This window comes from Eulemur rufifrons, chromosome 19, assembly GCF_041146395.1.
Source record: "Eulemur rufifrons isolate Redbay chromosome 19, OSU_ERuf_1, whole genome shotgun sequence".
NCBI lineage: Eukaryota > Metazoa > Chordata > Mammalia > Primates > Lemuridae > Eulemur > Eulemur rufifrons.
In genome coordinates, this window is record NC_091001.1 from 97,053,568 (window position 1) to 97,068,140 (window position 14,573).

At 37.9% G+C, this 14,573-nt stretch overlaps 1 protein-coding gene across 1 annotated transcript in view; it reads left to right on the plus strand.

Annotated features, from left to right (window-relative positions):
- The first annotated feature begins 7,760 nt into the window (after positions 1-7,760).
- The window catches only part of DNAJC27 (DnaJ heat shock protein family (Hsp40) member C27), a 34,228-nt gene continuing 27,415 nt past the window's right edge, over positions 7,761-14,573 (plus strand). Inside the window, exon 1 of the mRNA XM_069494375.1 lies at positions 7,761-7,952. Coding sequence (XP_069350476.1) covers positions 7,866-7,952 — 87 coding nt within the window. The 5' untranslated portion in view covers positions 7,761-7,865. The remainder of the gene's footprint in view (positions 7,953-14,573) is intronic.

Here is a 14,573-nt window from a genome sequence, read left to right on the forward strand (position 1 = left end):
CTAATAGAGGATTCGGATAAAGAATATATATATCCAGAATATATAAAGAGCTTTTACAAATCAATAAGAAAAATAAACAACTCAATACAACATTGGACAAGATAACTGAATAGGAACTTCATATAAGAGGAAATGGCCTTTAAAAATACGAAGAGGCCACTCAATCTCATTAGTCATCAGGGAAATGCAAATTAAAACTACAATTAGACACTGCTACTAATTTCTAAGGAAGGCTAAAGTCAAAAGACTAACAAAATTGAAGGCCCATGAGAATTTGGAACAACTGGAACTCTCATTCACTCTTGGTGGGAATGTAAATTGAGAGCCACTTTGGAAAACCGTTTGGCAGTACCTACCAAAGCTGAACATATTATATATACACTCTATGACAAAGCAGTTGAACTCCTAGGTATACACCCCATAAAAATGTGAATACCATATGAGTAATTTTGATGGACTTTAACTATAAAATGTTAAAATTATGTCAAGCTGCTAATATGCATAATTAATCAGAGCAGACTGATCATTTAAAATCTTATTTCAGTTGTCCATTATAATCAACATCGTTCCCAATTTTGGATGGATATCCACAACTTTTGTCAATATCTCTGCTGTATCTTTACCTAAATTGTTAAAGACAGCTGGGTAAAAAGTAGAGCCCCTGTGGCACAGCTCTAAAGAGTTCCCTCCTTTACTTCTATTTCTTGTCATTCCCCTCGCCTCCCTTTCCCTCCCCTCCCCTTCCCTTCCCCTTTTTGTACCAAAATCTCTCCTCCATGGGGAACCAGACCAGTATGGCTGGAGCACCTCAAAATCTGGAGAAGAGCATTTTAGGAAGAAGGAAACTATGTACAGAGGCCATGAGATGCAAATGAACTCAGCATTCAAAGAACAGAAGGAAGATGGCATTTGAGTGCTTCTAGTAATCCCCAGGTACCCCAAGATGTCTCACAAGGAATTGGCACCTCTGAGCTCAAACTCCTGGTGGGGTTAATGACAATTTTCTACCTGTCCATACTATTAAATGTCACTTGTCATACATTCCTTATTGCTACATTCCACTGCTTGTTGGCATCCTTGTTTCGTTGCCTTGGCGATTTCAAGATGGCTCAAGCCCATGGCTGGCAAGTTGGTGCTGCTTGTCATATGGGAGCTCAGCTGTGGGTGTGGGTGTGGGTGTAGGTGGGGAGCTTCAGTTTCTGTCTGCGTGGTTCTCTCTATGAACTGCTGGAATTTCTTTACAGTTTGGTGGCTGGATTCCAAAAGTCAGCACTTCAAGAGAACCAGAAGGAAATTGTATTGCCTTGTATAACCTAGTTTTGGAGGTGGCATGACGTCACTTACACCATAGTTACAAGGAGGCCATCCAGATTCAAGGGAGAGGAACATTGTCATCCTTCCACCTATGGAGAGGAGTGCCAATCCCATTTTACAGGAATATTATATGGTAACCTAGAAGACATTATGCTAAGTGAAATAAGCCAGCCACGAAAGGACAAATACTGCATGATTCCACTTACATGAGGAGCCCAGAGTAGTCAAATTCATACAGACAGAAGTAGAATGATAGTTGCCAGAGGGTGGGGAGAGGGGAGTATGGGGAGTTAGTACTTAATGGGTGTGGAGTTTCAGTTTGGGAAGATGAAAAAGTTCTGGAGATAGATGACAGTGACAGTTGTACAACAATGTGAATATGCTTAACACCACTGAACTGTACATTTTTAAATGATTCAAATGGTAAATTTTATGTTATGTGTACTTTGCCACTATAAAGAAAAAGTCCTATGAGATGGGAGATGTTGTCACAGCCATTTTTGGAAAATACAAACTGCCACAAACTCCTTGGGATGGTCAGTAGTAGGATGAGTGCATAGATGTCTACATGTCCTTTGATATGGTGTAGTGCATACCCCATAAACTAAAATCCTGTTGTATACTAATAAGTAAGGCAGAAAGAGCTAATCAGAGCCAATAATCTAAGGTTCTTGCATTACTCAGGAGAAACTCATGCCCATGCCAGTTGCTTCTCCAAGATTTTCACTTCCCTCCACCATCAGCCTGATTTCTATTACTCTTCAGAATCCCCCAGTAGGTGTTTTTTGTTTGTTTGTTTGTTTGTTTGTTTTTTGCATTTTTTCCCTAGAGTTTATAGTTGTTATCAACGGGAGAGTTGGTCTGAGGGGGCTTATACTGTTATACTGGAAGCAGAACTCCTCAAAAAATTGAAATTGTAGTTAAAAACTTTCCCACAAAAATTTGGTCAATTACAGGAATTATCGCTAACTTTTCAGTGTGTATGTTAGTTTTCTCTTGCTATATAGCAAATTACCACACATTTAGCAGCTTCAAACGACAGACATGAAACATCTTGCAGTTCTGTAGGTCAGAAGTCCAGGCAAAGAGTAGCTGGTTTCTCTAGGTTAGAAAGCTCACAGGCTGCAATCAGAGTACCAGGCAGCTGGGTTCTCACCTGGAGCCCGGCTCCCTCCCAGCTCATTCAGGTTTCTCGAACAATTCAGTTACTTGTGGCTGTAGGACTGAGGTGCCTTTTTTTGCTAGCTGTTGGCTGGGAGTTGCTCTCAGCTTCAGGCGGCCACTCTTAGGTCCTTGCTCTGTGGCCCCTTTCATCCTAAAGAACCTCCCTCATAGTGAATGCTTCTCACACTTTTCGTATCTCTTGCCAGGAAAAGCCCCATCCTACTTAAGGACTCATCTGCATGGGTCAGGCCAATGGTGGATAATCTCCCTATTTTAAAAACAACTGATTTGGGACCTTAATTACATCTGCAAAATCCCCTCATGGTAGCACCTAAATTAGTGTTTGATTAATTAACTGGGAGAAGGTGTGTGTATACCGGAGCCCAGGAATCTTGGAGGACATCTTAGAATTCTGCCTATCGTAGTTTGCCAGTGGTCTTTTTGTTAAGTTTGTGTTGAAGAGCTTTACTTTTTAAAGACATATATTAAATAATAAGACATTAATTATAGATGTTTGCCTCAGAATAATCTGGGGTGGGGGTGGGGTATAGATGAAACAAGAGTGGTCACGTGTTGATACTGCTGAGGCTGGGAAATGAGTACGTGGAGTATTCATTACCTTATTTTCTCTACTTTTGCCAATGTATTACTTTTGTCACATAAATTATTCTGGAGCATAGAAAATTTTAAAAACTTCCAAATGTTTTTATGAAGCAAGTATAACGGTAATATCTAAACCAGGTAAAAGTAGCATAAAATTCTCAATTTAGTATTATATTACCTTAAGAATATTACTTATTCCAATATTACTTAAGACTATTAATGCAAAAATTCTCAAAATGCTGCCTTACAGAATTTGACAATATATAAAAAAAGTAGACCTAGTAATTCCATTTTTTTAGAAATTTACCTTGAAGACATATCCACAATAATATGAAAATACATAAATGCCCACAAATATATTGATTGAAAAACCATGGTAAATCCACACAATGGGGTACTGTACTATGTAGCTGCAAAACACAGAGCATGATATTTTTTACATATTAGTGAAATACTACATGGTGCTTTCCAGGATATATTGCTAAGTGCAAAAGTTCAAAAGCATACACACACACATATTACCTTTTTGTGTAAGAAAGGAGAAATAAAAAAATATGCACGAAACTGCTTATTTTTTATAAAAATAAGCACAGGAAGGAATAAACCAGAGTCCAATGTGATTTTTTTGTCCATAAGAGGTAAGAGGGAATGGGTGAAAAGGATTGGAAAGTAGGGAAGGGTGTGTGAAATTAACACTTATCTGAGTATATCAATTTGTATAATTTTAACTTTGAAAGTGTTACTGTTTTACATAATCAAAAAATTAATAAAGTCAACAATCACAAGGTGGGGAAAAAAACTAAAACTAAAATAAAGTACAAACAGAAACAAATGAACTTACTTGTATTTCAAATGAAAACCCTAACCACACTGAAGAGGGGGAAAAAAAGGACCAAACCAACTAACGTTTGAACATAATACTTATCCTATATGAAACTATACAAACTGTATCTGTCAGCTTTGGACAAAAAGAGTTATAATTGACCTCTAGTTCAAATCGCTTTTGTTATTCGAAATGATATGGATTACCAGTTGTGAAACCACTTTCAATGTAGTGAAGGACTGAGCAAAAGGGGTAAATATATCGAGGATAATGGGAGGCAGGTTTCTCACTATTGAAGAAGGGAGTGGTAATTATGGAGAGGGGGAAGACTAGCATGAACTCTGCTAAGCTAAAATGCATTGAGACTATTATCATAAACTATGTTTTAACATACAGATTTATATGCATGTATGTGTACGTATTATTACTCATTACAAAGGGAAAAAAAATCACTTGACTGTAGCTTAAACTCATGAGCCCCGCCTTAACTAAAGTTAACATCATTAATAAATGAAACAAATTGGCTTCACAGCTTTCCAATATAATGCCCTAAAAAGGACATAACATTTTCTGTGGTATTGCAGCCAAACATAACTGAATCTAATTACAAGAACACACCGGACAAACACAAATTGAAGGATATTCTAAAAATAACTGTCATCTTGAAAGACAAAAGCTGAGGAGCCATTCCAGATTAAAGAAGAACAGAGATATATGACAACTAAATGATCCTTGATCAGACCCCAGACCAGCTGACTGGGTCAACCATAACTATAAAAAACATTATTGGGACAAATGGTGAAATTTGAATGTGAACTGTGAGTTAGATGAAAGTTTCCCAAATTTTCTTTGTTCAAGTGCCTTCAGTGTCTCAATACGTTTTTTCACAGTGCCCCTTGGCCAAAAGGAGTATCTAGGTCCAAACAACTTACCAAGCATTTATGCCCTAACAATTTAGCAGCCATTTGAAAAAATGATACATGTAAATTGAAAGCAAAACAATATTTTATTTCATTCTTATGATAAATAACCATAATTACTTACTAATGGAATGTTGAACCTGTTGAAACCTTAGGATCAGATTGGAGAAGGCCACCCTCATTTCCTGTTCCACACCGACTTTTGCACTGTATTTGCTTTTTATCACCACCCCCTGGAAAACCCAGATTCTCCAAGATATGACATATCTGGGGAATATGGCGCCACCTATTGTTAAAACTGTAAACAACTTCAAGCTGGTAGTTTTGTACAGTTTTCATTTTGTTTGCCTTTAGAATGCAAAATTTAGAATGCAAATATCCTACAGTTATCTAGTCCCCCCTACTCCCCGCCTTGAATTCGCTGTGAGGCTATGGGTCATCTCAGTGCACAGTTTGAGAACCACAGGATTATATAATAGTGCTGTATAAATGTTGAATTTCCTGATTTTGATAAATATATTGTTGCTATGTAAAAGAAAGTCCTTGTTCTTAGGAAATACACACTGAAGTACTTATGGATAAAGAAACACATATGTAAATTACCTCAAATTATTCAGAAAAAAATGTGTGCATATATATGCATATATAGATAGTAAGCACAATTGATATAGTAAATGGGGCAAAATGTTAACAATTGATGAATCTGGATAAAGGATATACAAGATTTTTTTGGGTACTGTTCTTGAAACTTTTCTATGTGAAATTATTTCAAAATAAAAAATTTTGAAAGAGGAAATGCAATACTACCTATTAAGGTGCACGTACATATGTAGTAAAACAATTTTAAATGCCTGGAAATTAAAGCACCAATTCAGATAGTTGCAACCTTTTGTAGAGAAAGAGGAAGACTATGGAAAGGTACACACAGTATCTGTGATATTTTATTTCTTAAGTGGGTAGTGTATCCACAGGTATTCATTATTCTTTATATTTTGAAGTATGTCCAAAATATTTCACGATTTACTTTTTTAAAATATACATTTAAAATATGTAGAAATCTTTCTTAATACATAAAAACTGAAAACATAAGTAAAGCACATAAGTACTGTTTATGGAGAGGTTACCATGTGTCCTACAATCCTTACCACTGCCGCATGCCTATGTCGCGCCAGCATAAAGTATAACAAGGCTGACTCCAGAACTCATGCTTACACCATACCTCCCAGATTCATACTCCACACAGCTAACTCATGTTTCTCTTTCTTCTTTTTATATTCAAAGACTGGAAAGAAAAAACTTTCTCGCTTTTTTAATTCCAAACCAATTTAATACATGTAGTAGAAAATGGAGCTACGTATATCAAAATATCAAATATACCAGTACGAAAGAATAGTAATAAATTTTAATCTTTGGCATGTTCTGCTGCTCTTAGTCTCAAATCATACCTAACAGTTGAAGATTTGACATTTTGCAATTATTCTTCCACAATACCAGTTCTGTTACAGGGTCAAAGGTGAACTATCAAAATTAGATGTTTAGTGATTTATTAAATCATACTGAGAGGTCAGCATCTGGATTTGTGAAGAATCACAGTATAAATCCAATTCTTTTAAGTTTTAAACTATCAAAATTCTAATCAGGATTTTTATTTCATATTTGAAAAGAATTTTAGAAGCTTCATCGAATTGTTATTTATATTATGTGTTGATTATGAAAACAATCTAGAATAAGCTTTTTTCTTTAAAAAACTTTGTTTTAAAACTAAATTTTAAAATTAAAATGTTCAAAAATCAGACTTCACTATTATGAAATTTTAAGCCTTTATTTGTCTTCCTGTAATGTATTTCTTTTAAGATGTTTAAAGCTATGTGAGAACAGAAGCAGTGCTACCTTTGCCTTTGTAATTTACTGGGACATTGGCAGCAATTCTTTTTCAGGGCATCAAATAATCATTGTCAAGTTCTATTTATCTTCTGTAACTGAAGATACTGACTCGAAAAAATTCTGTCCTGTCATACTGGCTTTTATTCAAACAGCTGTCTTTCTCATCCTCTGGAATAAGAAAAGTGGTTATCTTAGTATTCATTATTCTTCTACTGTTAGGCTGTTAGCTAAAGAGAAGGCGAGATCAGAACACAGGGTTAAGTTTGTATGTGAGCAGCAGGCAGAAGAGGAAAATGAAGGCGCTTACAGCTACAATCATACCCCTAGACAGAGCTGGACAAGAATGTTAAGAAGCATCTACGGTAGTCTGGCCCTCCCCCTACAGATGAGTCATCTAATCCCAAATCCGTCAGAGCTCTATAATAAAGGAGCAAGTCTAAACTAAAACTCTTGCCTTGACTCCATGCTTTAGAAACTATAGAAAACAGTCGTTTCCTGTCTTGTCCAAGGCCTTCTTCCAGAACCAGGGTTTCAACTTCCCACTTCCTGGCTCTTGACTCCGCGTCTCATGGAGGTCGAGCAAGGGGAACACAATATTGGAGGGGGAGAGCGGCAGCAGACGGGCCCATGGGACCAAAGAATACAGAAAAAAAACACCCCAAAACGGACTGTGGTGTGGCTGGGCCTTGAACTAACCCATAATTCCAGATGCTACCAGACCTGCCCCGAACAGCCAACAAGTATCTACCACTCGGCTGCGAATGCAACAAACGCCCTGTCCCTGAGCCCATGAAAACAACGTCGCGCTCTCCACGAAGCGTAAACCCTGCCATAGTCCAACTCCGCCTTCTCGTCAGGGGACACGTTCCGCGCTTGTCGCGCGACCCCAGAGAACAGGTAACCCGAACCTCGACTCCGGGGACAAGCGATGACGTCAGCCGCCCCGCCCTAGCATCGCGAGACTGCCGACTCCCTCCCCCGGTTTCCTGCGCTCCCAACCGCCCGCGCCTGCTGCGGGGCAGCGGCTGGGATGGCGAACCGCGGAGCCGAGGTAGTGACGAGAGCAGCGGTTCCGCCATTGGACGAGGAGGCCTGAGGGACGGGCCAGCGGCGCACAAGGAGAGAGCGAGGCGGGTGGCCCCGAGAGAGCGAGGGCAATGGAGGCCAACATGCCGAAGCGGAAGGAGCCTGGCAAGTCCCTCCGCATCAAAGTCATCTCCATGGGCAACGCCGAAGTGGGAAAAGTGAGTACAGCGCGCCGGGAGGGGCGGGACTCCGCGCGGCGGTACGACGTGCCCATTGGCTGGAAGGGCGGCCACTCAACAGCCTGGGGCCCAGCCTCCTCCCCGCCCCCGAACAGGCCTTGGTCTCCTCCGAGGGGGTGCGGCTAGGCAAGGAGAACTAGCCGACCTTTTTGACCTGTGGGTTGCCCCCTCTTCCACTGACGTCACTCTCCGGAAGGTGTCGGGGGTGGCCTCTAACCCTTGAATGTACCCCAAAGAGAGTAAGGAGGCCTAGGTCCTAACGTAGGGTCGTCTGCTTACATACCACATCTGCGTTCTGGGTGACCGGTCCAGGACCTAGAGGGGGAGAATAAAAGTTTAGTTACCCCCAGCAGTGTTTGGAAGCCGACGGAACTTCTTGGGGTGCGTGTGAGGATTTGAGATTAGTGAAATAGTGCTCGGCTGCCCGGAATCTACATTCCCATCATAAGAGAGCATAACTGAAGCTGACGCGTTTCACGCGGGAGGTGCAATGGATGGCAAGGATCCTGCGTTTTGTTTGGTTTTTTATTTCTGGTAGTGTTCCCACACCCATTCTCTCAGAGAAGCCTTCGTTCCACCGCCTTTCTCTCTGCTCCATCTCCTGGCTATAAACTCTCTGTTAGTGTGGGGGGAGAGAGGGCCAGAGGTGACCCAGGTCTTTCCCCAACTGAATTCTGAGACTGCCGCCTCCTCATCCAAATTCTCTCTTCTGGGTAAGTGGAAGCTGCTGGTATAGAACCTCCCAAGGTCATCAAATCAGTAGCAAGAGATAGGATTAGAACCTGAGTCTTCACACTCCCACTGGGGTGCTCTTTCCATCACTGTATGGTGTCAGAATCAATCCAGCTAGTGTCTAAATGGGAAAGAGTTGTTAATGTGAGTGTTTAGGCCAGTGACCTGCACACAAAAGATGCTCTATAAATGTTTATTAATGTTTTTTATTTCTATTTAGCATGATCCTGTACTAAAATATGTGTGTGTATGTAAGTATTAGCATAGCATTCACTGAAAGTCCACATTTATTGAATGTCATCTATGTGCCAAGTGTTAAAAGAAAAAGCCTCTAGGTTATATCCTAAACTGGCTAAGTGAGCATGTCTCACTTTGGTAATTTTACTGTGTCTAATGGTGCAACGCTAGAAGTGACTCAAAATGCCTGTTGTCACATTTATTTAACACTGTTCTAGATTTATTAGCCAATGCAATTGGACAAGAGAAAGAAATAAAATGTAAAATATTAGAAAGGAGAAGGCAAAATTGTCATTATTTGCTAGCTGATGATGCTATTGTTTACCTGGAAACTCGAAGAGAATTAACTGAAAAACTATTAGAAACAATAAGAATATTCAATAATGCAAAATTAATTCACAAAAATTAATAACTATTATATCCAAATTATAAATTAGAACACATAATTGAAAAATAATTTTAATTTATAATAACAACCAAAATATAATGCCTGTGTTTAAACTTAACATGAAATAGGTGGGATCTATATGAAGAAAAATTTCAAACTCTATGAAGGAACATAAAATTACTTAGGCAAATGGAAAGATACTTTTCCCTTAGATAGGATCACTCAATATTGCAGAGATAGCAGTTATTTAAAATAATCTACAAATGTAATTCAATTCCAGTTAAAACACCAATAAAGTTTTTTTGAAAGCATAATAAAAAGTAACTGAAGCCTGGGCGCGGTGGCTCACGCCTGTAATCCTAGCACTCTGGGAGGCCGAGGCGGGTGGATCGCTCAAGGTCAGGAGTTCGAGACCAGCCTGAGCAAGAGTGAGACCCCGTCTCTACTAAAAATAGAAAGAAATTATCTGGCCAACTAAAATATATATAGAAAAAATTAGCCGGGCATGGTAGCGCATGCCTGTAGTCCCAGCTACTCGGGAGGCTGAGGCAGTAGGATTGCTTAAGCCCAGGAGTTTGAGGTTGCTGTGAGCTAGGCTGACGCCACGGCACTCACTCTAGCCCGGGCAACAAAGCGAGACTCTGTCTCAAAAATAAATAAATAAATAAATAAAAAGTAACTGAAATCATTATGAAAAATGAATGTGAGAATAACCAAGAAAATTATGGGGAGAAAAGAGAAATGAGAGAAGACTAACTCTACTAGATATTTTTAAATATTTTCAAGTTACTAAACTTGTCCTATTGGTATTGGAAAGGAAATATCAAGATGTCAGTGGAACAGAATACAGTCTAGAAATAAACACAAACATATAAGGAAATTCAGTCTACAACAAATGTAAAATCATGGGAAAATAGAGACTATTTATTAAGTACTATGGAACAACTGGCTACTACTTGGGTAGGGTGCATTCCTATTGCGTTTCTTTCTCAAAAATAAATCCTAGATGGATAAAAGATTTAAGCGTAACTTTTAAAAAACTTATTTTGCCTTAATTATAAAAGTAGCACATATTCTTTTTAAAGAATTTGGAAAGTATAGGATGATATACTGTTAAACAAAGTTAAAAATTAAGGGATGCTCTAGTAAATAATCCTTGGATTAAAGAGTAAATCAAAAACAAATGACAAAGTAACTAGCAAGCAATGAAAAGGAGGGAATACTTGGACATTGTGAACTATTAAGTAGCCATGAAAAAGGTGAGTAGAGCTATTCGAGTTAAATTGGAAGGATTAGCATAATCTATTATTGTTAAGAGAGAAAAACAAACTCCAAAAATGTATACAATACTGTATGAGGTAGATACTTTTGACTGCAAGTAGGAGAAACCCAATTCAATTGCTTTAATAGGAAAATATTTAATGTAATTGGCAATCTAGAAATAGGGCAAGCTTCAGAGTTGGTTGATAGTAAAGATTCAGTGATGTCATTAGGGAGCTAGGTCCATTCTCTCATTCCTTGTGCGCACAGCATTGTTGGCTTTATCCTAAGGCTGATTTCCAACTGTCAAAAAATTATTTCCAGCAGCATCTGGGGCATCTTGCTTTCTTTTTCATATCCATTGGGAGGAAAAGTGACTTTTCTATTCCAGAAGCCCTGAGTAAACCAAGTTTTTAAGAGCAAGAAGTAAGGTTTGTATCAGTGTCATCTTGGGAAGAGGAATAGAGAAGTTGAGAAGAGATAAACAAAAGACTGGAGAGAGAGAGAAAAGGGTGCCCATGAAACAGTTTGTATGATATGTTTCTACCAAAGTAAAATCAAACATACATACAATAGGTTGAACCATATGAAATTGATTTTTGAAGTCATTTTTTGACCTTAAAAATGGCAATTTAATATGGTTTAACCTAATATATAAAGACATGTTTAATCTAAGATATAATATGGTCACAAACCTGTTATTGATAATTATCTCAGAGTGGTGGGTTACAAGAGTTTTTTAATATTTCCATGTATGTTTCTGTATAATTTGGATATTTTTTACAATAAGCACATATGCCCTCTGTACACTTTCTTTTTGTAGATCATGACTAGTTTTATTTCTTTCTGCCAAAGTCTCATTAGACTCTTGAACACAGTTGTGAGAGAGAGAATGTATACATTTCATATCAAGTGTGGCCCCATAGTGGGAATTTCACCCCTAGGCTTAGAGATTTATCTCAAAAACCTTTAGACGGAGTACTTCTTGGTAAAAACTCAAGCTTCTGTCCTAAATTTTGATTTTCTATTGAGGTAAAACTTGGTCAGTTTTTAAAAACATGCTTAATAGGTTGGATAAAGCTGTAACCATTTCTGAATATATTATCTCTGAATATATATATCTCTGAGTATATTATTTCTGAATATACTATCTCAGAATTAACATGGTATAGAAAAAGAGACATGAGGTCAATGGTAAGTGACCACGTTAGGAAACTTCATATCCCAGAAGACATTGAAAACTGGCTTGGGAATTTGGGGTTAGGTGACTGCCAGTGCAGAAAGATGAGTTGGATATAAACAAAGACCACAGAAAAATCTCAAGTTTCTCCCATACAGGGTATTAAACCCTTAGGAAGCCCCTTTGTCTTCCCAAGGGATCTTTAAAAAAAAAAAAAAAGCTTCATTGAGATATAATTCACATGCAGTTCACCTGTTTAAAGTGTACAATTCACTGGTTTTTAGTACATTCACAGAATTATGCAACTGTCACCATAATCAATTGTAGAACATTTTTATCACCGCTCCCCCAAATAAACCCCATCCAATTAGCAGTCTGTCCCCATTAGCTCCAAACCCCCAACCTGAGGCAACCGCTAATCTACCTTCTGTCTCTGTGGATTTGCCTATTCTGGACATTTCATGTAAGTGGAATCATGTACTATGTATGTAGTCCTTTGTAACTGGCTTCTTTCACTTTGCATATTTTCAAGGTTCATCCAAGTGGTAGCATATATTGGTACTTCCTTTCTTCACGTTGCAGAATAATATCCCATTGTATGGATATACTACATTTTTTAAATCCATTTATCAGTTTATGAACATTTGGGTTGTTTTTACTTTTTGGTTATTATGGATAGTGCTAATGTGAGCATGTAGAAGTTTTTGTGTGGAAGGAGATGTGTTCTTAATCTCACTCAGATAAAATGCCATTTTTAGTATCTATATTTCTAAGTTCAGTGAAAAGTAAAATGTTAGGTTCTTATTACATTACTTCACATCATATAATTTTTAGGGCATTATCACAACTGTAATTTAAAGACTTATTTTTATAATTATTTAGTTCCTCCCTTTTCCAGGAAATTGCAAAAGCTTGATCCTGCCTTCATATCCCAGCACTTAACACAATGTCTTAACACAATGTCTAACACAATAGTTACAAACTCAACTATTTATTGAATGAGTGAATATGTATTTTTTTGTATAGATTCAGAAAAAGATTATTTTGTTTTTAATCCAACAGCTCAAATCACTATGTGTTATCGCTTGCCTTTCTATTTTATGCTTTTATTTTGTTGATTACTACCGTATGTTTATTTCCAACATTTGAATACTGTCAATATTCATTATCAGTATCCTACATTTGGAAGATTTATTTAAGTAAATCAAGTTGCCTGCACAGTTAATATTAAGTTAGTGTAGTTTTGTATTCATTTACTTTCATCTCTTCCCTCTGTATTTGTTATTTACCTTAGCTTGTCAGATCCTAAGGAACAGGAACTCTGTTGCTTTGTGTTATAGGAACTGGTTATTAATACTGTTATTTAACGTGTGTCTTTAGAAACAGTTTAGTTACCATACCAGAGTTAACTGACTTCAAGATCCCTTAATCTCGGGCCGGGCGCGGTGGCTCACGCCTGTAATCCTAGCACTCTGGGAGGCCGAGGTGGGCGGATCGTTTGAGCTCAGGAGTTCGAGACCAGCCTGAGCAAGAGCGAGACCCCACCTCTACTAAAAATAGAAAGAAATTATATGGACAGCTAAAAATATATATAGAAAAAATTAGCCGGGCATGGTGGTGCATGCCTGTAGTCCCAGCTACTCGGGAGGCTGAGACAGGAGGATCGCTTGAGCTCAGGAGTTTGAGGTTGCTGTGAGCTAGGCTGACGCCACGGCACTCACTCTAGCCTGGGCAACAGAGTGAGACTCTGTCAAAAAAAAAAAAAAAAAAAAAAAAATCCCTTAATCTCATGAATAATTTTTTAAAGGCTTTATTTACTTTTCTATCATATTATAAGAGAAAACATTTGAGAAGTATTTTCAAGCTATAAACTGTTTTTAAAAACGTAGCCTATTTGCAGTAGTCAGTCCAAAGAAGTTTTTCCTTCAGTTCACAATGAGCTTATTAAATACTTTTTATATTAACTATGCTGTCTAATTAATTTAGATTGAGGCTCATCAGGAAAGGATTTGAACAAAATAAACTATTAGCAGCACTTCAAATAAATTATAAGTTTCATGAGTTCTAAGAATTGTTATTAATATATGTCCTTTAAAATTGGTTTTTCATTACCATTCAAAATCAGAAAGAGTCCAAGCTTCTCTTAAACTGATTTATGCTTCCCTATGTTTATTCAGTAATTATCAAACCCCTGCTATATGATAGACACTGAGCTATTAATAGTTGCTGCAAAATCTATAAGGTAGTAAAATACTGATGCATGCCTCAAGTAGTTTATTGTCTAGCAGAAGAGATAAGGTAAATATATACATGTGAAAAAAATAACTGACAAGGCAGTATATGACTGATGGAAAATACATAGTGTGGTGTACGCGTGTATGTGTGTAGTATATGTAATAGTATACTTGTAAAGTGCTAGAGGAGTTCAGATGCATAGCATACATACGCACATGGAGGAATTTAAATTCAGGCAAGATCACTTATAACCTGGGTGCTCAGGATTTGATCCGGGCCTTAAAGATAAGTGAGATTTGGAAAGAAGGGAGAAAGCTCATTATAAATAGAGGGAAAAGAAATAACAAAAGTCAGGAAGTTGGGTCCTGGGAGTTTTGTAGAAATGGAGAATTTATAGAGGAGTTTAGACAAAGAAGACAGATTAGGGCTAGATTATGGAGGATCTTGAATAAAGGACAAAGGGATTTGAATTTCAAACTCTTGGCAAAGAGAAGCTGCTGACGATTTTTGAGTTAGGGAAGTGAACTAATGGTGTGCAGTGTTGATTGAAGTTGGGAGGGGAAGGAGG